The sequence below is a fragment of the Nelumbo lutea genome, chromosome 4 (genome assembly GCF_056320005.1).
Source record: "Nelumbo lutea isolate HS-2025 chromosome 4, American lotus-T2T, whole genome shotgun sequence".
In the NCBI taxonomy this organism is placed as follows: Eukaryota; Viridiplantae; Streptophyta; class Magnoliopsida; order Proteales; family Nelumbonaceae; genus Nelumbo; species Nelumbo lutea.
Window position 1 is genome coordinate 94,055,932 of NC_142687.1, and position 27,644 is coordinate 94,083,575.

The window sequence follows — 27,644 nt, forward strand, 5'->3', positions numbered from 1 at the left end:
TAATTGGATCAAAATTCGGATCAGATTAGATCCCTAACCATAAATGGCCTCAAGTAACAATTATATGTCAACTTATATTAAACAGCTCAAGACGTTTCAGTAGAAACAATAGTAAAACCAAACACAACCTTTGTGGGGATTGAGGAGTGGGAACCCATCTTTATTGGAAAAATTATACTTTAGTACTTGAACTTCGGGGTAGTGTCAACTTAGTACCCAAATTTCAAAAGGTGTCTAACTTATGCCCTTCACTACCTGCGGTTCCCCTATTCATCTAATATATACGGTGTACCAATCACTACACCTTGCCCGATGGCCCCACCTAGCTATTTCTAGCTAGGTTTCTACCACTGCACATGGAGCGCCAACAAACGTTCATCAGATGGATAGAGTCATGTATTTTCCCAGTTCAATATTGAATCAATAGATTCATAGGAAAGACTTGGACTTGGACTCTCCACCATGATCCGGAGGACAATCAAAGTATTAATTTGTCCATTCAACTCCTCAACCTCCTTCATCACCACCTCCACTTTAGCCTTGTAAAACTTAATCACCTTGTTAAACTGCTCATCAAGTCTCCTGAAGAAGATGAGCTCGAATTCACCTCCATCGTCCAACGCCATGAGGTCTTGTAGCTCTCATCCGAACCCTCCCCATGCACTGCATCCACCAATATCACTTGGTCATCATCGTCACCAAAAGCATTAGACCCTTTTTGATTCAAAGACCCTTTTCAGTGGGTTTAACCCACTGAATGCCAAGTTCAAATCAGCCCCCACAAGAGTGCCCTCCACAACGTCTCACAGTACATCCTTGTCGTGTATTAAGAATATCTCTCAGTGATGACATCACCATTTTTTATATTATCATTAGGAGATATTCCCAATACATGACAGGGATATGCTATATGGGACGCTGTAGGGAGCAATCTTGTGAGGGGGTTGATTTGATCTCCTGAATGTACTGTACAAAAACCCTTTTTGATTCAAAGTACTCTTATCTTTCTTCCTCTTAGTAGTAGTAGTAGTCTCCCGTTGCTATCTGAAATGAAGAATATCCTTCAATATGGTTTTGATAATATCACGTGATAACTCAGTGTGATTATGATTTAGTCTTAAGGTAGAAGATAATTAACACTGTTTTGTTTTCAAGAGTAGTTTTGACATTTTGAAAAATTTTAAGTTGTACATGTGATCATGTGATAAGATAAATGGCATACCATTTACTCTAGAAATTAAATTGACATTTTCCCTTTTTTATTCTTGAAATTGAGCATAAATGGCCCCAATTACACTATATACTAAATATGAGCATGGGGCTCGAACTGTATATGGTGATAGGGTTATGTTGTTTCCAGCCCCACAACTCAAGTGCCCATAGAGGTGTAAATTGGGCCATACCGCTTGTGACCCGACACAAATTTGGACCGGCCTAGCATGGACAGACATAATGGACTGTGGGCTATGCCAAGCCCGACACGATCATGTGGGCCATGCTAAGCCTGGGGTTTTAGGTCCATGGGCCAGGCCGACATGGCACGACCGAGCGGGCTATGCCACCCATAGCCTGCATGCCAGCATAGTCCAACTCGTGGTCCGGCCTATAGTATGCCCCATATATATTATTTATATATATAATATACTTATATATTTATATATTATATAATAGTATATTAGTAAAATAAACAATTATTTTCAATTTTATTATACTAACTTATTTAATTATTGTATATATAAGCAATTATATACATCGAAATTCATATAAAATTAAAAATTTAAGGTTTTTTTTTTATTTTTTAAATAAATAGCTTTGGCCCCATTTCATGACCTGGGGGCGACCCCCTAAGTTATCCCAGGGGAGAGCACACGGCCCGAGGGCCGGTCATTTGTGCGGACTATCAACCCAGCATGATCCATTTGCATTACAATCGAATTGAGACCAGATATGCTCCTCACACACACATCCTATCATGCATTGGGAACATCTTCCGTCACAATCGAATTTGCTCCTCAGTCAGTCATTCCTCACAAAATGTACATCCTACTAACCTAACATTCCATCGCAGCTGTGCATTTGGAGCATCTTCTCGGAATGACATTAAGTACAAGAGATATTCTCAATGCACGACTGAAGGCGCTGTAAGGTTGGTGTGAGACGCACACTGTGAGGAGAAATCCTGATATGCCTTTTCCAACGTTCTTCTTCACTCTTGCCCTAATGTAACCAACCTTCCGCTTCAAAGCCACGCCGAACGTATCTCGCTGCTTCAACTCATCTTCGATTTTCTTTTGTTTTCTTTTTCTCCTGATCCCTCAGTACTCCACAATCCTGTACCTGTGTACCATAGTTCTCACGGCATGAAAGACAACCAGAAGATGGCGGGAAATAACCCCAAGGGTTCCTCCCACAAGTCATCTTCATCCTCGTCTAACCGGAAATCCAGGTGGGAATCTGGCAATACTACTAACTCTGATCGCAATCCTGGTGCCGCCGGCAATACCAAATCAGCAAAACCCTCATCAGTTACTAAGGAGGACGCCATACCAGGCCCGTCTAAGTCCCCTCTCGATCCTATCCCTCCGTCCGGACTGGGTCCCTTTCCGTCGGCGGGGCCTGCCACCGGAGCTCCATTATCGTTTTCGGACCCCGCTACCATCGGTCCTCCGCCGCCAGCTTATGGGTTTCACATGCTCGAGCGGCGAACAATAGTCTTGGCTGATGGGAGCGTTCGGTCTTACTTTGCCTTGCCACCGGATTATCAAGACTTTCCTACTCCTATTCGGCCATTGGATATACCTGATAGGTTTTTACCGTTAGGACCTGGTGGACATGGCCCTGAGCCTGGCGGTTTAGGGTTAGGATTTGATAAGCATTTCCCTCCAGTCGGGCCGATGAGTCCAGAGGGACTCCGTCGTGATCGCAATGAGTTGTACGGGCGTGGTGGGCAGCAGGATTACTGGAATCACCTAGGATTGGATGACCGGGGGCCGTCACCACTGGAAGGTTCGTTGAAGAGAAAGTACACAGATGAGGATGAAAGGGGTGATTTTGCACGGCAACGACAGCATCTATCCCTGTACGGGAACCCCAATTCTAATTCCGACTTCTTGGCTGGAACAAGTAGTCCTTTCCGTCGGGTTCCATCGGACTCTGGCAGGGGAATGGATGATTTAAGGTCATCAAAACATATGAGAGCTGGAGGAGATTTTGAGGATATACATTCACGACGTGGTGCTGCGGCTGACGATGGGGATCTGAATCATCCTGACGTGGACGAAAATGCTCTGAAGAAGGCATTTCTTCGGTTTGCAAAATCTCTAAATGAGAATGCTTCTCAGAGAAAAAATTATTTGGAGGACGGGAAGCAAGGGCCTCTTCAGTGCCTTGCCTGTGGCAGGTTTGGTAAAATAGGGTTCGATATGTTTATCTGTTTCTCTCTTTCTTTGGCATGTGTTTGATGACTTTGGTAGGGAATTTCTAGTTCATTTAGTTGCATTAATTAAAGAGACCAAACTTCAGGGTTTTAGGTTTAGGTGTTCTGATTATTTTTAGATCAGTGCAGAAAGCCTTCTAGGTTATCCTGGCTTTGATATTGGTAGAACAGATAGTCATCCAGTTTTAGGTTTCCGGGTTGATCTAAAGAACAGTTTGATAGAAGGAATACTGATAAACAATTCAATTCAGCCATTTCAGCTATTACCCAAATAGCCCCTGAGACCTCTTTGGGATTTCGGCCATAATGCTCATCTTCTGTAGACACCACAAATATTGTAGACATCATTTTGAGTTTTACAAAGAGTGCACTGGACAGGATTGTAAGGAAGTCAAACTAGCTGCTATTGTTCACTAGGAGTTATATCTTAGATGCTAATTAAGCTAGCTCAAGTTATTGATTAATTGAAATTGTCCAACGTTTTTGACATAGTCAGAACTTTGTTTGTGTTGTCTGGTTATTAAGTGACAATGGATCGCAGTTCTTGGTGAAAATTAAGTTCTGAACAGTAAAATGGCAGTATATTGTTGGAAATAGAGATTTGTTTCTATAAGTTATGGGCCCTTGTTTTTTGTCTTAATACATCAATTGATGCTTCTTTTTCCCCTTTCTACATCTTTTATTACCCTAAACCAATGTTGTCAGGCATAGACCAGTCAGAATCATTTTGGTGGCTGGGCCATGGGTTGAATGGTTCCATTGTCCACTTCAAATCTCTGATATGTTGAAGACAAAAGGTGGTTTACATCAAATTAAGCTTAAGATAATAAACATTAGAGGGTGTAACAATTATTACCCCATGTAAATGGTAGAAGTTTGACCAAGTCAACATTTCTAAGAACCAAGCAACTGAAAAACTGTTTTGGCTGGTCGTTCCCACTTCTGTTGTGCTGTTCCAACTGTCTAGTTCAGTCAGAATCAGACAACATTACTGTAAACTTGAAACATATGAATCTTTATTATTGGTGCAGTTAGTTGTAAAGGTGCTGCCCTAGATGACAGCACCTTGGTTATAAGGCATTTTCCTATTTTGAGAGTTGCCTTGTTCCTCATGTTGCTTGTGTTGTATTCTACTTTTAGTGTTTGGTATTTGCTACATCATCAAGGAAGACGAACTACCCATAAAAAACTAGAGAAGCAAGCTAAGTTAGCAAGGCTATTTTATATAAAAAATCATAATGTAGGTGAAAAAGTGCTTTCCTGTCATGTAGCGTCACCTTAGCACCTTGACAACTGCAGTAGGTGGCATGTGGCCTTCTGTGTATCAGTGTTGCATGGACTCTCATAAATTGGTAAAGTGTTTATATTGGGCGTTTTTTTTTGACCAGTAACTCAGAATTTTTTTACTAAAATTATAAGAAAGCAGAACAACAAGAAGTTGTGATAGATACAAGTAGATGCCAGGTGTCTAAAGCCCCCAAAGTATTGCAACTGAGACCAAAACTCAGTCTGTCTCTATACCCCTTGCTTAGCTAGACCATGTGCCTTGGTGGATATTATACCCAATTAACTTGAATAGACATGTCCCTAGAGAGCTATTTGAATCGCCTGAGAACATTCCTTAGGTGCTGAGATACTCCTTCCCCCTTCTTTAGCTAGTCCACAACTATTTTGAAGTCACCTTCTATAATTAATCTTTTTAAAAACCCAACTCTTTGGCTCTCTCAACTTCAAAAACAGCTGTCAAGACTTCTGTTGTTGCCACATCACCTTGCTCAAATGGACCTGAGAAGAAAGCACACATATTTCCATCCTCATCCTTGATTATCCCTCCAATTCTAGAGGGCTCTGGATTTCCCACACAACTCCTATTGAAATTCAGTTTCAACCAGCCACTAGATGGAGTTGACCAGTCCACTATTGCTATTTGTCTTCTAGAGACTGAGTTAGCTATAGCCCCCCAAGATCTGAAAAAATCATCAACCTTAAAATCTGAGAAAAGATCCAAGGTCTCGACCCAATGTGCTACTCTTAGGGTTATAACCTCTATCAAGGCTTCCTTATTCCTCTCCTTTTCACCAAATATTCTTGAATTTCTTTACTCCAAAACTGTCCAAACCACCGCTGCCCTGGTACATCAATCTGCCCCTCCTATTCGTACAGCTGCAATTATAAGGGCTAAACAACCCCTCCAAGCTAACTGGAAGGAGCCAACTATAACCAAAAAGTGAAGCAAATCAATCCTAAATGAAGCCAGCAAAGGGACAGGAGATTAAGAGATGAAATGCAGTTTCACTGCTAATGCAACCCTGAAACACTTCCCAACAGAAAGCACTGACTCTAGGAGGAATGGGGGACACCAGATTTCTTTAACAAGGAAAGAAGGAGAAAGGGAAGGTAAGGAGGCTACAAGGAGTTAAACGAAGACTTACAAGTGAATATCCCAATAGGATTAAGGGTCCACACCCTAATCTCCTAGAACCACAGAATTCAACAAGATAGGCAAAACAAACACAATGGGGATTTCAGATTCTCTAAGATTCCTAGAGAAGCCCAAGTTCTAGTTCAACCCAGAAGGGGAAAGAGTGGGATAGATAAACTTAGACATTGGTCTACCTTTAAGATTGGATAGAGCATAAAAGGAGGGAAATCTCCATCAAAGGGGACTCCCCAATCCAAATATCTTCCCAAAACCTAATTTTTTTGGCTCGAGACCAAGTCATACCTGATGTGGCCTAGGAAAACAGGAAGAAGATCATGGAAGGCTTTCCAAGGAGTAGCTAAAGCAGCTCTATGAAGAGGGCCAGCATCCCAACCATTGTTTGACAACCCATGAACACTTGTTACCACTTTGTGCGGAAGTCTTTCACTTTCCTTTGGGAATCTCCACAACCATTTACTCAATAAGGCCAGAATATTCATTCTAACATTTCCAATCCCCAACCCCCCTTTTGCCTTCAGTTTCATCACCTTATCCCATCTAAGCAAATGATCTTTCCTCCCTTCCCAGGTTCCCATAAAAAGTCTCTCATAATCTTTTCAATTTTTCTCACCACAACTTGGGGTATCTTGAAAACCGACATATAATAGACAAGAAGGTTAGCTAAGGTGGATTTGATCAAAGTTATTCTCCCTCCAGAGAAATATAATTTCACTTCCACCCAACTAACCTCTTCTCAAACCTTTTCCACCACTGGGTTCCAAAAGTTAAGTGATCTAGGGTTGTCATTCTAGAGGTAACCCTAAATATTTAAGTGGCCAATCCCCTTTCTCACAACCCAAAGAACCTGCCATTATCCCCAACTTATCTTCCTGAACATTGATGCCAACTGGTATTAAAATTGGAGACCCTCTCAAAAAGATTCACTACCAACTTCAAGTTTCCCACTCCATCTCTAAAGTTCCCATCACAGAAAACTAAGATGCAAATTACAGGTGAGTTACCAGAATTCTATCCCTCCCAACTGACCAGCCTTTAATCAACTGCAAGCTATTGGCTCTTGAGATCAACTTACTAAGAACCTCAACTACTAAGGTAAAAAGGAACGGTGACAATGTATCACCTAGTCTAAGACCTCAAATCCCTTCAAAAAAAGTCAACAACTGAACCATTGACAAGTGTTGAGTACTGACTAGATTTTTTTTTTTTTCGGATATCTATTGAATAATGACTTTGCAAACAACCTTTGATCCATTTACACCACAACTCGTTAAAGCCACAAATTCTCATGATATTAATTAAAAATTCTCAATCCACTAGATCATAGGCTTTCTCCAAATCCAACTTAACCACAATTCCTTTCTTCCTTAATCTTTTCTGGGCCTTGACACACTCATTAGCAATTAAAATCTGATCCAAAATTTGCCTATCCTGAATGAAAGCCCCTTGAAAATGAGAAATAAGTGAGGGGAGTACCTTCTTCACCCTAAGGGATAAAACCTAGGCAATTATTTTGTAAATGCTAGTTACTTGACCGATAGGTTGGGAATCCCTAGGATGAACAGCTCTAGTTTTCTTAGGGACCAAAGCTATGAAAGTTGAGTTCATTCCTAAGCTAATTATACCCCTTCTATGCAATTACCTGAAAACTTGATGAAATCAACCTTGATTATCTCCCAACAGTCCTGGTAAAACACCATTGTAAAACTGTCAGGGCCCAGAGCTTAGATCTGTCCATTGAGAAAATTCCTTCCTTAATTTCCCCCTCAAACCTTCCTTTTTCTGAAATCTGAAGTTATTGTTAAAAAAAGACCAGGAGCTTCACTTGATCATCTCTCAACACCTCCCAACCAAGACCTTTAATTGACCATCTTTCATTAAGTGGCCTTCAAAAGGTTGCTCTAAAGTGATCCACAAAGGTCATGGCTATCTCATTTGGATATCTGATCTCAGTCTCCCTCAAACATAATGAAATAATTAGACTCTTCCTCAAAAAAATCTCGTATTACCATCTCCTTCGTTGGTCCATTTCTCTCTAGATTTCTGTTTATAGCAATTTTCCTCTCTTAAAAGGGTACCTTCTAAATCTTTTGTTTTTTTTTGATAAGTGGTAACCTCTAAATCCTTCTTCAAAAACCACCTTAAATCTGTATCACTATGTGATAAGGTCCATAAGGAACCATCCACCTCCTTCCTTTCAATCTCCTCAATTTGAGAAATCAACTCAGCCTTCTTTTCCTCTAGCCTTCCAAATTTCACTTTATTCCACTCTTTTATTCTCTATAAGCAACCACAACTTTTGTAAAAACTTTTGGCCTCCCAAAGTTGTAGCTGAATCTGAGTATCCCACCACTCCTTGACCTTATCTTGAACTCCAAATGGGTAAGCCACATGTTTTCAAATCTGAAAGGTGTCGAGCCCCCATCAGTTCTCTGAAACAAGAAAATCAACCAATGATCTGAGGTAATTCTAGGCAAAGTTCTTCCTAGCAAGCCTGTCCAGTGCTCTTCCCAATCTAGTGACACTAAAAAATCTATCAAGCTTAGAACAAATCAGGTTATCGTGAAGCTTAGACCTGTTAAAACTCCATTGCTGATTGCCCTAGAGGGAAATCTTTCAATTAAAAGGCCTCTATGAACTCATTAAATTTTCTCATGCGTGTAGTGACCCTTCTCCTACCCCCATTTGATTCATCCACAAACCTGGTTATATTGAAATCTCCCCCTAAACACCATGGTCCTTCGCATAGTCCTCTAATGTCTGCCAAGTCTTCCCAAAATAAGTTTCTATCTATATATAAGTTTGGCACACATTCGTGAGAATCCATTCAAACCCATCCTGTACATTCCTCAATTGTATAGAAATTGAAAATTTACCTACCAACTCTTCAATGCACTGCACTGTTCCTTCGCTCCAGGTGTTATAATGCCCCCCGAAGCTCCCCAAGATGGGACAAAACTCCCACCTAATGTTCCTTTCTCCCCAAAAACCTCTAACCCATTTGCTATCAACCTCCTGGGTTTTGGATTCCTGAATAAGCACTAAGTCAGTTTGTTCTTTCCTCACCCTTGATTGCTCCTCTTTGTGGTACTCCCTAGTCTCCAAAATTCCAACTAATAACCTTCTTGGTCTCAATTGATGTTTATCCCCAACCTCTGGCTACCTACATGCCTCCCTTCCTTCTCCCCCCTAGCACTGAATTTCTTATCCCCTTCTACTTCATTTATGAGTATTTCTACTTCATTCAGCTTGCTCCTTCTCTTAACCCCCCTTCCCTTTACCTTTCTTAGGCATGGGTTCTAGTTCCTTGGCATTATCCACCTTAAGCCCCATTCTAACTGGTAACTGCCAGATCAATCACAGGGTCCTCTCCAGCCTAAAATTCCCTCCTCGTCTTATTTGATTCAGGACAAAGTTCTTTTCCTTTATCTGAGCCATTTGATTCCATCTCCACGTCAACACCCCCCTGAAGCTGTGATTTGAATGGGTTTGATTCTTCCCTACCCTTTCCTAAAGTTTTCAGGACATCCTTTATTTTCCGCACTAGTTCCTTGCTTTTCCTTTAAAAGCTCTGATTCATGGATCTCACCCCATACAGATTTATTCCCTACACCCTCCTCTCCCTTTCAGGCACTGCTGCGGGCATGCCAGAAACAGGGACAAGAGCTGGTAAGTCTGCAGTGAGAAAGGAAAAACAATTAGTACTCAAAACTAAGCCACCAGAGTTACAGAGGTTACCTGAAGGGTGTGAAGAGACTCGCACGACAGGGGAAATGACTTTGGCTCCTTTGTTTCCCTTTCCAACGCAGGGTTCCCCACTCTAGTAGAGTCGCCCTATCAAATTGGGAATGCAGCAGGCTGATAAAAAAATTGGGGATGCAGCAGGTTTGCTCCAGGTTGTTCCAGGACTGGATTTGCTAATGAAGTTCAGTGGTTCTCATGCAGATCCATCATCTGGACAACCTTTATTTGCAGCTTTACTAAGACTGGTTGCTTTTCTTCTTGATTACTAGAAGACTCCTTCTGGTGGTTGGGACTGTTTAAACCACTCCTAGATCGAAGCGACACCTCTGTATCCTTCTCTGTCAATTTGAGTGGTTCCATGCACCCTCCTAGATTGGACATTATGACACTCAAATACTTTCCTAAAAGTGATTGTTGCACTTCCGAAACATGATTCAGGCTCAACCAAACCATGGGTGCTATCTTCTGTTTCACTTGCATGGATTTCCAAGCTTTCTTTCCCTTACCTCTTTGGTTGTAGAAGAGAATTCCACCAGTGCTATTAGATTGAGTGAAAAGATTGGGACGGGGGCTGTGGAGAATATAGTTTATTTCCTAGGGAAAGTCTTACATTTTTCTCATTACAAGTTAGATGGGTTCCAGATGGTATGGAAGCTTATTTCTGTGGAGAATATTGTTTCTCATTTTTCTCATTGCAAATTAATTGTGAAGTGGATGGGGCATTTTTGTATGGTGAAAGCTCAATGCTTATGTGTTTCTGTTAGTGGTTTGGGCTGTTATTGTAATATAAGCTATTCAAGGTCCATTGATATGCATTCTCTTCTTCTAGCTTCAAGGAAAAATAAAAATATTTGGCATTATTCTATTCACCATCATGGCCAGCAAAGAATGGACTTTAGTGGTTATTGTGCATTGTCTTTCTATAGTTAGCCTTTTATGCATGGTATGTAACTTTTACATAGATTTGCTTGATAGATAGATGACTTTTGATTTAAACACTTTTGCATCAGAAACGTTAGTTGTGCATCAGTCATAATTTCTTGAAGGAGAACCCAAGCAATTCATCATTGGCTATACTTTTACTTACATTTCAGTTATGAACATTCAGGAATGAAAATTTTGAACTTGTCATTACATTTTTATTTAGTAGATCATTTTCGAACAATTGACACTTGTCAATCTTGTGCAAAAAAATTTGATAAAGTTTTGGCATTGGAATTAGAAGGTTTCATGCCCAACTTGTTTGAGTCTGGCTTTCATCTCAAGTTGGATTTGTTAATTCAGGAAATACACATTCAATTGTTGATTTATTTGGGTGTGGATTGATATAAAGGTTGTTATTTACCTCTGGAATTTACTTTTTTACCAGAAAAGGCTCCATCTTAGTCTACTTTTTTTAACCATATAAAAATTTTAATAAAGCTCTTTGTTTTTTTAACCACAACCACCAGCTATATGGGGTTGGCTACATGAATCCTGTTTTACCATTACATTCTGTTTAATGCCATATCTGTTGTTAAATTATTAGTGCTTAATCATTTCTTACCACTAAAACCCGTCCTTTTTTATCTGCTCCTAGCCCTTCTAGCCCCTTCAACTTGCAATAAATCAATTATTCTTACAAGTGCTGCAGATGGTTTTCTGTGCATGTGAATAAACCATCTTAGTCTACTTTTTCTCATTGTATCACCTATTGGTGCTACTCCTAGGTTCCTTTGTATGACTTCATTTTTGACCCTATCCTTTCTGCTTTTTCCGCTCATCCATCTCAGCGTACTTATTTCTGCCACTCATTTTCTGGACATGTTGTTTCTTGACTGCCCAACACTCTTCTCCATGCAGCATTGCTGGTATTACAACCGTTTTATAGAATATTCCTTTTAACCTGAGTGGCTAATTTTTTAACTATATTAAAATTAATAGAAAATCAGGGCTGCGGCTGCTATCTCGTGGAGCATTTGTAATGAGCGCAACAATAGAATCTTCAATGAAAAGGAGACATAGGTACACATGTTCATAGAACACATAACAGTAAAGCATTGGCTAATGGCTAGGGAATAATTCTAGGGGATTCAGTTGGACTACATCCTTGGAAGCTGGAGCAATAGCAAGTTATGTTCCTAAAGGCAACCAACACTAGCAAACTGGGGGGAGACCAGCTCATGGCAAGCTAAAGATCAATTTTGATGGTATGTGCCCAGGCAATCCAGGTCCATCATCAATAGGGGCACTGTAAGAAACCATGAAGGGGGAGCTTGAACTAAGCTACAATGGCCCAACTGGGATGGGTAACTCCTTGAGAGATGAAACTCATGGATGGACTGATATCAGCATTGAAGGTGACTGCAAAACAGTGATTGGATTGCTCACTATAGACAATGAAGGCCCTCAGAATCTTTGAAATGTCCTGAGGGAAATTAATTTACTTCCATCCAACATGACTTATTCATGTGGATGTCTAGGTCTGCAAACAGTCTTGGTGATTTTCTAGCTAGTGAAGGGATGCACAAAAATGATTTGGATTGGGGTCTCTCAGGTCCTGGGGGGGGGATTTGTGCCAAAATCATCTTCACTTATAACATAACAATGGTTAGCAGTTAGCTCTTAGATGTTTGTAATTTGGACAGCTGATTCTTCATGAACTGCATGGTTGTTGTCATTTTAAATGAATGTATTACTTGTTACAAATAAAAAAAAATAAGAATTGTAAAAAAAGAGGTAGCAGGGCATTGCATTGAATGATAGTCATCTCTCATTCCTTTCATCATTTGGACGTATTGTAGCTGATAGTGTTTTAAAAAATTAACATCTAAGAATTCAGTGCTTACATATTGCTGATCATGGTATTTAGCATATTTATTGCTGAAAGTAAATTCTTGTTAATCATGGGATCCAGTGCTTAAGCCATTGTTGGGAGGTGTTTGGTTGCATTCTTTGACAATATCCTAGTGGATAGATAGTCAGGCATTTAGACTGTGTGTATCACCAATCTCAATGAGGTTCCTGCTGTTATTTTTGTGGATTACTTGTGCTAACCATAGTTTGATGTCTACTTAAGTTATATGAACTGATTCTGCTCTAACATTTGGGGAACTTTCTAATGGTAATGGATTAATTGGATGAGTCAAGTTCCTGAATCCTCTAACTGCAATTAAAGTCATTTACCCCAATAACTCCTTTTTCTTTTTGAGAAAGGGTAAAATAATTTTATTAAACATTGATAAAGAGATTACCGCAATAACTCTTTTTGCTGTGCTCAATTCTCTTGGCTCATTAGAATCTGAGTGACTACCTCTTTTTAGCCATGTCAATCCATGGTAGGCATCTCCACAAGTTGATCTATAGGTGAGTTGACTCCACTTCTTGGTTTCTCAAGTTGGGCCAGCTAGCAAGCTGCCTATTTTGATGCTAAATTGGGTATGGGGAATGCCTTTATCACATTATGTGGTGCTTTCTGTTGGTTTAAGAATTTGCACAGGCATGGTTGTTAAAGCATTTTTGATATTGGCAACACTTCCAGTACAGTAGGAACCCATCTTGAATTCTACTCTTTCTATGATGCATCCAGCACCTAAATTAACTTTTTTATGTCAACTGATAATGTGCCAAATGGGTGGTCTACTTATGGTAGGCTAGTTATATGTTGAAGCTTTATGCAGAAACCCATAGTAGTGGCCCTGATGCACTTAAATGGAAAGCTGCTTTATTAAGTACACAAAAGGATCTAAATAAAGGTTTTGACAGTTGGCAGTTTTAAGGACCTTTATTCTTGCTTGTATTTGGGTCAGTATGGGAATGTTAATGGGTGACAACAAGGTGATTAATCCATTTCTTCAAGTGTCGTACATGTTATAGTGTTAGACTGTCATTTTTGTCATGAAAAGGCACTGACTTTGAAATTTTTTTCTCAACATTGGCTGACATATTTAGCTGCATAATGAATGGTCGAGTGCATTACATGGGGCCTGTTCAGAGAATGTCAATATTGTACTTGTATTTTAAATCTTCCATGCTAAGTTGGTGAAAGAAGTATCTTAGATGTATTAAGACGTTTATGGTAGCATACTTCATTTCTTGCATGACACATATTGGTTTATCATAGTGTGGTCATAACTGATTGTGTTCCCAAAGGCATCACATTTAATTATGATCTTTAGTTTGCTGATTTCCTTGGGTGCATTTTATGGACAAAGGTTGGAAATGATTTATGTTAGTGATGCATGCCATCCTTGGTGATCAGCTGAGGTTAGAATCCGTCTTCTAGAGGTAGAAGGGAAAATGATCTGTAAGCTTAACTGATTGTGTGGTCATAACTGATTGTGTTCCCAAAGGCATCACATTTAATTATGATCTTTAGTTTGCTGATTTCCTTGGGTGCATTTTATGGACAAAGGTTGGAAATGATTTATGTTAGTGATGCATGCCATCCTTGGTGATCAGCTGAGGTTAGAATCTGTCTTCTAGAGGTAGAAGGGAACATGAGCAGTAAGCTTAACTTTTATGCTGTTGCATTGCCTGCCCTGTTTTTCTTGAAACCTTTTTGTTTCTGTACTCTTAAGTTCTTGTTACCATTTCAAGGAGTTCTTTTTCATTAAGTGGGGTGTCTCTGGTAGACACTCTTTATTAGAACTGGAACAGCAGCTTGCTAGACTTTAATAGTTTGTGGTTTTACGTCCCTTTGTTTTTAGGTTTCTTGCTTCAGCTAGATTGTCAAGGTAATTAGGAAAGTTAACTTTTAGTTATGTTTGGTGACTCACATCTTCACTTAATTTAGGTAATTGATGGATAGGAGTACAAGTAATTCTTCCCCGAAGTTTTCATTATAATTATTTCTCTACTGGTTAGCAGCCATATTTTTTTTGGCTTGTTGGAATACCATTTACAGTAGGCCTCCATTCTTCTTCCTGTTTACACATAAACAGGATTCTGAATGCTAATTTTTTTCTTTAAATCTACCATAGGCCATGTAATTTTCATACTGGAATAAAATTTGGGGAGGTTTGAGAACCTTGTTTTTCTAATTGATGTACTGTACAATATGGCATTTTCTTTTTGATTGGTGACACCATAGAAAATTTTGTTTGATGAGCTAATGCCAAAATTGCCTGTTGCATGATGAGCTAAACCTTATAATACACCTTGGGTGGACTCAGGTGTGTCTTCACAGTTGCCCAAGTGCCTGTTGCTCATGGGCTATTTGGTGTTGTATGAAATACTTTTCATTAGGACTCCGTTGATATAATAGAAATGTTTTCTATAATATATTTCTTAACTGCAAGTTCTGAGTCTCTTAATTTACAATTAAGAGTTTAACAAAAGCATTCATATCTACTTTGTTAATTGTTTTAGTTAGGTGGTTTTAATTTCTACATGTGATGGTGCGGTGAGTTGCTTTTGTTTCTTTTGTTGAATATTGGTTTTGTTGGTTGTTTACTAGTATTTTAGTTTGAGGATGAAGTACTCTTTCTCTTGTATCTGTATTTGATTCTTCTAGAAGAACTAAGGGGCCATTTGATAATGGTCGAAATGGTGGAATTTTTTGGTATTACAATAGATACATTAGTGGGGACTCAGGTGTGGGATCTTGAAGTGGTTGAATTGAGTGACAGTGTTTTGTCTTTTAGTGGATAACTTCAGCCCAATTACAGCTTCAGCTATTAATGAGTTCACAACCTCTTTAGTAACTTTTTCACTAATAGATAAATCAATACATCATTCGGTTCATCAATTGTCTTCCATCTAAGTAAACAATCAATTGACAGTCCTGAAGTTTATACATGTTGTTGGGACATCAATTGTCTCCTTAACTTGCATTGGGTTGCCTCAATGCTAGAAATTATTACAACTTTATATGAAGTTCTGTGGTCCGTTTATGACCATCTTTGGGAATTGTACCTCTTCTTAATCTTCTCTGCTCTCATTTGAGTTTCCTTGTTTCAGATTTTAATTGTGACGAACCTTTCTCAAGCGATTTATTTTTGTGGCTAACATCTGAATTAGTTTATTTTTTGTAGAATCTATGTTATGCTTGTGCTTCTTTAAGAAGAAAGGCAACCTTTGCAAATGCAAATAGTCTATTGAATGTGTTTGCGCATGACATTCTGGTATTGCATTGACTAGAGAAGGGACATTTTTGGTTACTACTTGATGGCTCTTGACCAAATGTAGTTGTGTACCCCGCCTAGTGGGTGCAAAAACCTTAGTGCACTAAGAATGATTGTGGCTACAAAAAAAGTGTCAAGAATGGGTAAAGTGATCCAATTAGTCTTTGTATCCACTTTTATTTGCTTGTGTGAGGATGACATACTCATCTCTATCTCTCTCTCTCTCTGTTGCCAATTAAAAGTACTTATCTTTCATACCTTTTGCTTTATGTATGTGAAATGTTGCTGTTTGTGCAACATATTATCATTGTGTGGCAATTTCTTTATTAATCTAATCCCCAAGTGAAGTTGGGATGATGACACATGGATGATTGTTCTTCATAGTTATACTAATTTTAAGGGTCAATTCCTTTGATGGCTTGGCCTACTGGGGGGTGATTTTAGGTGCATTGGTAATTATCTCTACCCATTGTATGGACACTGATAGTATTTTTTTTTATTTTTTTATTTTTTTTTTCAATTGGCAACTGTGGGTAGTATTGAAGATTGTGTTTTTTGTGGTATCAGGAACAGTTAGGCAAGTCCACCTGACTGGTTTCAGATATTTGTGTAAAACTTTTTTGGCCAGGCTGCTGTGATTTTCATATCCTGTAAACTTGGCATTTGCTGTTTAAATATCTGATGTTACAGAATATATACTTTAGGACGCAGGCATTATATTAATAGTTATTGAAATTCATAAAAAAAAGTTATTGAACAGATGCAGATTAGAAACATCTTTCATATTGTAAAATATCAGCATCTCTAAACTTATATTTTATAAATACTGTTTCTAACATTTATTGGATTGGCTAAGAGTGGATGCATGTTGACTCCATGGCGTTCATTCATAGTAAGGCTGGGTAGCAGTTAATATGCACATATGCATATACAATTACTTATATCAGCTTATGCATTTCTTTGTATGTTTTAATTGTCTTGGTCCACTTGCTACTGAAGCTCTGACTGTAGAGCCATAGCATGTCCGTGATGAAAAACAGTGATAAAGTTAAAAGTGGGCTCCTGTATGAAAATCTTAGTTACTATCATCTAACTACTTGATGCCATGGCAAGGCAATAAAAGGCCAGTACCCACTGTTGGTCCTAGCAATCTGGGAGGGTTAAAGTGGATTCAGTCTTAAACTTTGGCATTTTTTTTCCTTGCCACAAAGTGACCACTCTCATACTTGAATCCGGCTTCTTATGCTGGTTAGCCTGATACTCCAGTCCTGTGATAATCGCTTTTGCTTTTGATATTTGTTGGTAATATGGTCTTCTCTGTGATAAGGTATCTCTTAGGGAAAACCTAATCATTAAGGAGTGTAAGCCCCAATTGGATCTTACACCTCCCTTAGAACATCTAGTTCTCTATATATTTGATATGTAGAGGGCATAAATAGTAAAGTTTGTGTAACCTAAAAGATAACAGTTTGATCTCTACTTCCTGGTGCCTAGCAAATCCAGATTTGAGTGTTCAGAAGCAGTAGATAAAGGGAGCAGAGCAGTTGACTTACATTTAAAGCATTATTTTGACATATTGTATTATAAGTTTTCTGATTTAATATCCTTTATTGAATGTGTGGATTAGGTCTCGGGTTTATAGTGAAATTGATTGATTTTTCTTGCTTGTTTTTCATTTTCCCAGCCCAACTCAGCTAATACCCTAGTCAATATTCTTGCAAGAAAAGGAGTAACCAGGAACCAACTTCTTTTGGAAACACCGGGGCTGGGGATTGATGTATATTCAACATAGTTGTATTTGAAAATATTGAATGCTTTTGGCAGCTGAGCTGTCTGTAATCTATACTGCCTTCCCTCTGTCCTTTTCGATGTTGAGAAGCTTTATTATTTTTCACATCAATACATTTCCATCTTGGTGATGAAAAAGCAGGTACCAAATTATACAGTGACAGTCTTCTTTATCCTTGAAAATAATGTCTTTGAGGTATACTTATACTGGCTCTTAGTGCTTACCTATGGTGTTTTTGGTTTAAACAAAAGTTCTGCTAGTGCTGTATATACTGCAGGAATGGTAATTTTATTGTAATAATCGAATTTTGATTAAGATTCTATGATTTCAATTATCATTTCTGAATTTGTGGATCCTAGTGGTTTCTATAGTCAGTTGCTATTTTTATATTTGTTAAGGTAGTTGTGAGTTTGTTGTCTTAGGCCAGCACAGGTACTTGTCAACAAATTATATGGATATATCTGTTTGTTATCTATTAACTACAATTTGATGTTTTTTGTTAGATAACCTTGTAGGCTTCCCTTTCCTTTTAGGTTTTCGCAGATTTATGGGGTTGGCACGCAAAGGTTCTTTTGGACCGCATATCCATAATATGCCCTTTATTTTGATTGGCAACACTCCGTTAATGTGTCTTTATCATGAGCTTCGTGCTATCACCTAAGATCTATGATACCTGGATATCTATAAATAACTGTTGCATCATGTTGAATACTTCAATTTTTTAGTGTAGATTTTGTTTCTGTGATCATTCTATCTGGGTCTTTGCCACATCTGGGTAATGTTGCTTGAACTAGATTCAAATTTTCTGGATGATATAACAGTCCAATTTGCATGCTGAGCACAATAAGAATGCAGTCTTGAGTGATTAATGTGTGCCTACGTATTGCTTGTGGAATCAAATGAGTGGTTTAGCCTTTAATTGTAACATTTAGTTTTATATACTGCATATCTGCATTCTAGGCTTCTAGCTGTTGGATGATTATGATAGTCATGTTGGAGTGCGAAAGTTAAATTTTCTGTTACTTGATGCATTTGGTTTGCAAAATTACAGGGTATCCATAGACTATCCAGTTCTGCATGAATCATGATAATGTACATTCTAGCTGTTGGATTATTATAGTAGTGATGTTCGAAAACAAAAGCTGAATTCTTTGTTACTGGATGCTCTTTGTGTGTAAAATTACAGGATATCTAAAGATTTTCCAGATATGCATGCTCTTATCATGCACACGTACAACTCACAGAGTGCTGACTTGCGTGTGGATCACCTTGGCCTACACAAGGCATTGTGTGTTCTGATGGGGTGGAACTACAAGAAACCACCCGAAAACTCAAAGGTTTATCAGTCATTATCTGCTGATGAAGCAGCAGCAAATAAGGATGATCTGATTATGTGGCCACCTTTGGTTATCATTCACAATACAAATACAGGGAAGGGAAAAGAAGGTCGCATGGAGGGTATGGGAAACAAATCGATGGACAATAAACTTAGAGGTATAATGTTTTTTTACATCCTTTGTTTTATATGTCACTACTTGCTATTACAGTGTCCCCTTGAAAGATGGGTGGGGAGTGGTCATTGAAATTTCCACATGTATATCATCATCATCATCATCATTATCATCATTATCGTCCAAGCCTTATTCCAACTATATGGGGTCAGCATCATGAATCCTGTTTCACCTTTCTGTTCACATGTATATTAGGATAATTTATCCCTGGTATTACAGTTGTCTTAGGGTATTGTTCAATTATATCTTTGCCCCTTGCATGTTGCCTACTTGATACTAAACTTTTTTCTAGTATGTGAAACAAATTATTTGTCTACTTTTGCATCTTAAATTGAAGTGTTCTTGAGTGTCAGATAGTGAGTCTTCAAGATGGTTAGCACCCTGTTGATTAGTTAATTGACATGACATTTAAGATAGCAGCTAATTGTCCAACTAGGTGCTTTAGGATCAGTAATTTGGTGCCACAGAAGTGAGAAGGAAATTAATACGTAAAACTCCTTTTCCTAATTGTTCACTCTTCGGGCCAAGTCTGGAAGATTGTTGCACTCCTAGCAAGGGACATAGCTAAATGGTGCAACCTTTCACACTAGGTTGGTACTGAAAATTGTGAACTCATCCATAGTGCAAACTTTGTTTGCAACCTTTATAGTGATTACATCTACCAATGTATCGACTTTTTGGTTCTTAACTGGGATACCCTAGTATTCCTTTCTTCCCAAATAGACAGAAAATTGACTGTATAACACATCTTTACATGGTCTTCTTCCCCCTTTCCCCATGTTTTTGTTTTTGTTTCTTGTCAGGGGTAAAGAAAGAAGGATGGATATTCAGTGGGTGATGAATAGAATCTTAACTTGGTTACAAAGCATGCACATGTTTGAGACAGTGTTATCAGAACACCTCAACTGAGGGCCGACTGGCTTCATCACTAACTAGTCAGTTGCTACTCATGATGTGATCATCTAGGATGCCTAAGCACCATTTAAGTTGACTAGTCAATTGAATTATGTCAACCACAATGTTATTTCACAACTTTCACTTGTGTTTATCTCTGACTATTTAAAATAATATAATATATGTTTTTATTATTTAAGGGCCAGTACTTGTTATAGTAAAATCTCTGGCTGGCAAGCATGATAGTGTGGGTTTGAGCCTTAGAATGGCCACCTTGTTCAATAAAAATGCCAGAGGTTAGGACCATTATCCAGTCTACCCCCCTCCCAAGATCCCAAACAGATGCAACCAACATTGGGTAATAGGTTAATGGCCTTTCTTTGATAGGACACAGTTGGCTGATGGTTTGTTAAATAGAAGCAAGGCATAAAGATGAAAGCGGACTTTAGGTTCTTTCTGTGATAGGACATGGTTGGCTGGTGGTTTGTTAAATAGAAACAAGGCATAAAGATGAAAGTGGAGTTTAGGTTATTTGAAGTATTCCTCCAATCAGTGGTTTACTGGTCAAAAGTTGCCTTTTTATTTGTTTTATTGAAACAGGCCATGGAATTCATATGCTAACATTTCCAACCTACCTTTTTTATTTACACTAAACATTTGACTGAGTTAGATGATTTGTATCATTATATGGTATAACATCAATATCTTAAATTTACAACATATATTTTCTCCTCTAGTCAATTAGTCAGTGTCTGTTTGCTTGAGGGGCCAAAAGAACTAGTCATTGCTTCACTTCATTGATAACATTGGTTTGAGAAAGGTGACAATGATGTTCCTTGTAGCATGTTCTAAGTACTGAAATTTCAAGTGACAAACACCCTAATTTGGGAGATCAAGTGAAGAAAAAGCACTTATTTTGAAGGAATAACCAACTCCCAATAGGTACCAGTAGGTTTTAAATGTGGAAAACAGTTATTATCATCATTAACAGTCCTTTAAATACATGGTGTTTAGGGATGAGAAGGGTAAGGTAATTGCTTTATTTTCAGGTTCGGCTGGAAGGGGTTCAAAGGGTTGGAAGTATGGGTATAAGGAAGGTTCTTATAGAAGGGACTCAAGATTGGTAGTGGCATGGCTTCAAACTCGACCAACGTTTAGATGGATTACAAGGGTTATGGAAGTGAGGATACAATGGGTGAAGAGAATTCCAAACTCGACCAACGTTTAGATGATTCTGCAATGACCACGTAGATGGGAACCCTAGTGAACGCCATTGATCCCCCTAGGGATCCAGTCACCACCAACCTATGCATCCTTGCCCAAATCTACTAAACTTTAGACTCTGGTTGTCCCTGAAAAGATTGTGATTGCTGAGAAAGCCCCAACTCTTAGGACTGACTGTTCATAACAAGACCCAAACCAACCAACCTGGTCCGGTCCAACCCGAGTTGACTGGTTTTTCTTCAGCACCAGTCGGTTTTGGTTTTCATGTGTGAAAACCGAAACCGAACCGAACCAAACCAACTATATATATATAATATTTCAGATTTTATATATATATATCTGATATATTTCAGTTTTACTATATATATATTTCAGTTTTAATATATATTTCTGATATATAAAATATCAGTTTTAATCCATCAAATCATTTTTAATTTCCAGGCATCCAGCATTTGCTTTCTTAGACTTGAATCCTTTACCGTTCACATTGAGAGAATCATTCACAAAACCGACCCAAACCGATTCAAACCGACCAGGTCAGTTTTACTTAGTACTGGGTCGGTTTCGGTTTCATTTCTAGGTAGACCGACCAGGTCGGGTCAGTTGGAAAAACGCCAGTAAACCGACCCAACCCGACCCGTGAACAGCCCTACCAACTCTACATTGGGGTGAACCTGCTTTCGTATTTACATAAGGAGATCCAGAAATCATTGGATCCATTCAAGTTTGCCCTTATTGGTAAATGTGTTCACGGGAGGTCACTCTTCCTTGAGATTAAAGAGTTCCTACTAAAGTTTTCACCTAAAGAAGAATTTGGTTATTACTACTTTGGATTCATGCAAAATTCTCATTAGATTTGTTAATGAAGAAGAGTTTTTAAGAGCCTGGTTAAGTGAGTTCTTTTATATTAAGGGTTATCACTTTCGGCTATTTAATTGGACTCTTGCTTTCAATCTTGGGATCGAACCCTCTATAGTAGGGGTGCAAATGGATTGGATCATGGCCCGATCCGTTCCGGTTTTGTTGGATTCAGATATCCCCATTTTGGATCTATGGATCGGTTTATTGGACCCAATCAGAAAACGGATCGGATTCAGATTATATATGTTATTTATATTGCATTTTTGTAAATAATGTTATATTATTTTTTTATAAAACATGTATATATATGATGCAAATAGTTGAAAAGGTACTTGTATTTTTGTTTTTCTTTATTTAAATTGTAATATTTTATTTTTCTTTTAATAATTCATTAATTCTTTTAATAAATTAATCCAGACCGGATTAGATCTGAATATCCGACTTCCTCATCGGATTCAAATTCAAATCAATGTTTGTGAGATCCAATTGGATCTTCAGATTGGGTTGGATCTGATGTTCATAGTATTGGATCGGATTCGGATACACCTTGATTCGAATCCGATCCGTTTGCGTCCCTACTCTATAGTGCCAATTTGTATTTCATTCTCCAAGCTTCCTGTCAATCTTTATAATGAATGCTTAATACGTGCCATAACACAAGTTGCTGACCAAGTGCTCAATATTCATTTTGCTACTTTGAATCTTACCCAAACAATTGAAGCAAGGGGTTTGTGTAGAACTTGACCTTTTGAAGGAGAACCCTAAAAGGCTTTGGATAGGCACTGGACGGGATAGATTTTGGCAACTGATTATTAATGAAAATCTCCCAGATTACTGTAAGTTTGTAACTTTTGTAGCAAGATCGGTGACACAGAAAACCTGTAGCTTGAAGAAAAAGCATGATGAGAAACAGGATGACAAGGAGGATGCGAGAAAGGAAGTAGATACTGGTGCTCCTTCTAATCCAGCTCTCCAAAAAGTAAAACCCAATCCACCCAACAAGATGAAAATGATTTTCAAGCCAACAGGGGGGTGTAACTAAAACTACTATACCCAAGGAGACAAATGGCTGAAATCAAGATTGGATCATAGTCAAAAAGCAAGAAACAGAATTCTAAACCCAAGAAGACCTAGGAGACGTCTCACTCAGGAAATGTTCGTAGATCCTCTAAGAGTAAACAAAGGCTACAACGCCTGTTATTCTCAAGTTACTTTTATTATTTTGTTTTTAGCTTTTTCTTTATATCGAGCTTTGGTTCTTAGTTTTTATTTCGAGGGTAAGGTCTCATGCCCCCTCCTTTCCTTCTTTTAATTATTAATAAATTCTTCTTGCATGAAAAAATAAAATATACATATTATGATATTAATTTGCAAGAAAAGAAAAACAGAGAATTGCAAATTCCATGGCTGATGTTCTAGCCAAACAAGGGGTGGGGGGATCAAATCTTTTGGGCACAGTTGTCACATTTATGATAATGCCTTGAGGGGAGGGATAAGAGGGCTTTCTCTCATTGACTTTTAAATGTTTTTATCTTTAATGAAATTCTGTGGTTATTCACAACTGTTGGAAGCTACTTTGCCTTCTTAAACTTCCCTGTCTTGACTGAAATAGCCACAAAGAAAAGAAGAGATGTAGTGAAGATATAAACGGTATTTAAAAGGGGTACAAAGAGCTAAAGAGCTGAATATTAGTTTGTTGGCGTAGAAGAAGATTTTGAGGTGGTAGTGGGCTGGTTAAAGGAAGACAAGAATGGGCTTCAGAAGTACGGCTATGAAAAGTTCAAATGACTGACAAAGGAAATTGGTGTAAAATGTATTTGGGTAAAGAGAAGTACAGATTCTTTTGCTGATGGGTCATAGCTAAACAAGTGGTGAATAGGGAATCTTTATTCTGGGCTAATTTGTCAATGTATTTTTCCTTTCTTTTTGGGGTGGCTTTCAGTTTTCCTTGGCGGAGTTAAGATAGTTTATCTCCCTCCTTTTGTACTTAAAGCCTAATGAATGAAAAGCTATTTGTTTTTTTGTTTTTTTTGTTTTGATAAATGGAATGAAAAGTTATTTGTTATTGATAAAAAAGGAATAACCAATCTTCCAATAGGTGCCAGTAAGTTTTTAATGTGGAAAACATTGTTATCATCATCATTTACACCCTTCAATTACATCTCACCTTATAACAGTTGGAAGCTATAAAATAAGAAACTTGCCAAGGCATTGACCCACTAACAATGTAATCCGAAAGATTAGGCAATTAACCTAGACCAACTAGTCTTACTTGAATTAATACTACTTACTGGTATGTGTGCTCAAACCTTCTATTAGCCTCAACCCTCTACTTGAATTACTACTTCCAGATGTCTCAATATGACTCAAGTTATAACCAACCTGGTTGCACGGCAATCTCCACACAGCTTACAATTATATCATTCTTCAAGATGCTTCCATGTGTGCAGGAGATAGTGTCAGTTATATCCTATGAAGACATGGGAGACTGGGTGGATGTGGGAGCATCTTGAAGAAATGATCTTGAATGGTCCATAGTAGTGGAGAGAGCTTGAGATCCTGCTTCAATAGGGTTGAAGCCTTGGGTAGAATCTTTAGCCTTATCCAAGCAGTCCTTGTTGATCTGCAAACTTCTTCATACATTCTTTTTTTTTTCTGCAGGCTTTCCATGCATTCTTGTGCCTTGACTATTTTTTCCCTATATTTGCTTGGGAATTACAGCTTGAGATTTGAGTTCCTTATCTGGAGCTTCCACCTTGCTGTTTTCTGGCACACTAGAGAGTAGTGTTTGTTTGGCCTCTCATACACTGCTTCAAAAGTTGTTTTAATTGATGAATGTGAGCTGGTTTTATGGAAAAACTTAGTCCATTACAGCACCTGGCTCAATCCCTTGGCTCTGTACTAGTGATACATGTGAGGTACATCTTGAGAGTGCAGTTAGCTACCTGTCTGGCCATTGTACTGGATCTGATGCTTCTTCTTGGCCTTCTTAAACATACCTATCTTGACCATAATTGTCAAGACAACATCTAGGCGACGAAGTGCCATGGAAGGTCGTCACACTTAAGCACCTAGCTATTTTGTACATGGCACTACGAAATATTTTTACATTCTTATTTTTTTGAGATTATAATAATAAAATAGACATTATTAAACTAAGTTATTCATTTTGTGGCTTTATACACTAGTTTCATTTATTATTTTCTTATTCTTATTTGTTAGGGTTCAATCTATACACATGTTGGTGTATGCTGTATTGAATCCTTCAAGACCGCAAATCCTTCACTGCTTGACAAGGAAGAACTTAAAATTTTATCCAATCAACATCTACTTGTTCTTCTTCCATCCATTATTTTCTTTTTTTTTTTTTTTGGTTCAAAATGGTGGCTCATCCCCTAATATTTTCTGATTTTTTCTTTTTTCCTACTCATGAATATGTTGTTTTTCTATCTTTTAATATGAAGTTTATACTCTCACAAGATTGTAGATAAATTACTAGTAAAAGATGTTTGGTGTTGCTTTTAAACCTAGGGAATTACTGCAGGCTTCATGTTTTTTTATTAAAAAAATCTTTCACCTAGGCAAGAAGGAACGTACCTGTTGCCTAACCTAGCCTCAGTGCCTTGAAAACGTTGATCTTGATTAAAAATAGCCACAATGAAGAGACGAGATCAAGTAAAATGAGGAAATAACCATTATTCTCGGGAAATAACTAACAAGACTATTTCAACCACTACTAATCACTGATATGTGTACTTGTACTCACATTACTAACCCCAACCCACAAAATTTTAAGTTTTTCATGTGGTTCACAACTGTCCTGGTTGCATGGAAATATCCGTGTGACATGCAATTTGATTTGGCATGTTTTCATGCAAATTTACATATACAACCATATCATATGATGAGCAATGACAATTTCCTAATGTTAGAATAGTATAAACTGCTAGATGTTTCAACATAAAAATGGGTATATTCCTCCAACAAAATTCTTCCCAAGACTTTTATTCTTTCACACAATAATTGGGTACCTGATAAGGTTGACTGGAGAAAGCAAGAATAACCCAATGGAATGTTGGGTGCTTGCAAACGTTATTAGGATCCACCAGAAATCACCTTAACAAGTTACTCAGCAGGGTCCAGGGATGGGCTCTTTTTTGACCTTTGGTCCCAACATTGAAACATTCTTAGTTTTGCACCACATTGGTAAATTGATCAGATTGCCCCTCTATGTTTCTCCAGGTTTCCTAAGTTCCTTATAACACGTTCAAGTCTCTTCAAAATAGACACGAGGGATTTAAACACCACAAGGTAGTAGACTGGGAAGTTGGAAATAGACATGTGGTATTTCTTATCTGTGCTGCTCAAAATTAAATAGGTGGTCTTTTATTTGCTGTATATAAATGCAAAGCATGTACTTTTTTCTACATCCTTTTAGTCTTAGTAGTCACTGCCCACCCCCTGCCCCTCCTCTTTCTTCTCTTCCCAAGAAGTGAAAAAGAAATTGCATTCCTGAATCCTGATGTTCAGTGGTATTCTGGTAGAGGTAGTCCAGTTTCTTAGCCCTGTTTGATTTGCTTGGTTTTGCTTTCCCTAATTGTAGTGCAAATATGTGTTCAATGATGTCCTTGTTTGATGCTTGCGTGCACTGTAGACTTGTAATGAGATATCCTTTCTACCCTCTGTTCATTTATTTTGCCCTTATTCTTAAAGGGTTCCGAGATCAGAGGAAATACACGTGAATTACACAGCAGAATACAGTGAGTGAGACATATTTAGCGAAATCTTAACTAAATTTTTACCTTTTGGATTTGCTCATGTAGAAAGTAGAGACAGTTCATGAGCTTTGGCTCCTTGTGTCTTTATTGGGGGTCTTTCTTGATATGGCTGGCTGCACTGCTTGCTGTACCCTGTGGAATTCCCTGGATTTGTTTCTTCTCCTTGCTGTGTTTTATGATTATGAAGGCCGGTAGTTCTGTACAGATAGAAATCCATCTAATTAAATCATGGCTCAGAGTGGAGATTCATGGGGCACTTGGTGCCTGAGACATTGGCTCTTTTTTAACGAATCCTTTGCTTTTGCTTTGTTCTTATGGCTTTTAGATCTTGGCTTTGGAGGTGGCAAATCAAAGTCATTGTATGGTAAAGATGGTCACCTGGGCATTACATTGGTAAAATTTGTTGCTGACCAGTCAGGTCTTAAGGAAGCTGTGCGCCTTGCAGAATACTTTGAGAAGGAAGGCCATGGCCGTAAGGGATGGACCCGTGTTCAATCCTCACAGATGGGCAAGGATGATGAGAACAATCCAAACCTGGTGAAGGTTGATGAGAAGAGTGGAGAGAAGAAAAGGATCTTTTATGGGTATTTAGGAACTGCGTCAGATCTGGACAAGGTTGACTTCGATACAAGAAAGAGGGCTGTTATAGAGAGCAGAAGGGAATTTAAGCCATTCTAATATTTAATCTTGGGCCTCTTGGCGACAATGCAGGGTACTTTTGTAGTACTTAAGTATTGTCATGTAAACCGTAGACTTTCTGTCATTGTATTTTCTTTCCCTTGCGCTAATACGTTGCAGCTAAGTTATGAGGTAAACCATTTACTGGATAATTATTACAAAAGAAAAAAACCATTTACTGGCTA

General features: G+C 38.3%; 1 protein-coding gene and 1 non-coding gene across 3 annotated transcripts; one reads left to right on the forward strand and one right to left on the reverse strand.

Annotated features, from left to right (window-relative positions):
• Positions 1-2,002: 2,002 nt before the first annotated feature.
• Positions 2,003-27,644, forward strand: LOC148861898 (RNA recognition motif XS domain protein). Of its 2 annotated transcripts, none has more exons than XM_088982764.1 (3): positions 2,003-3,400; positions 18,700-19,007; positions 27,107-27,644. In XM_088982764.1, the coding sequence occupies exons 1-3, from the start codon at positions 2,361-2,363 to the stop codon at positions 27,457-27,459; spliced, it is 1,701 nt and encodes a 566-aa protein (XP_088838890.1). In that variant the 5' UTR covers positions 2,003-2,360; the 3' UTR covers positions 27,460-27,644. The 2 variants fall into 2 exon arrangements, with proteins under 2 accessions (XP_088838890.1, XP_088838888.1); XM_088982762.1 differs by having other exon boundaries at positions 2,139-3,415.
• LOC148861899 (small nucleolar RNA snoR60) lies at positions 10,623-10,694 on the reverse strand. The gene has a single exon (XR_016095369.1). It is a non-coding gene; the product is annotated as a small nucleolar RNA snoR60 (small nucleolar RNA).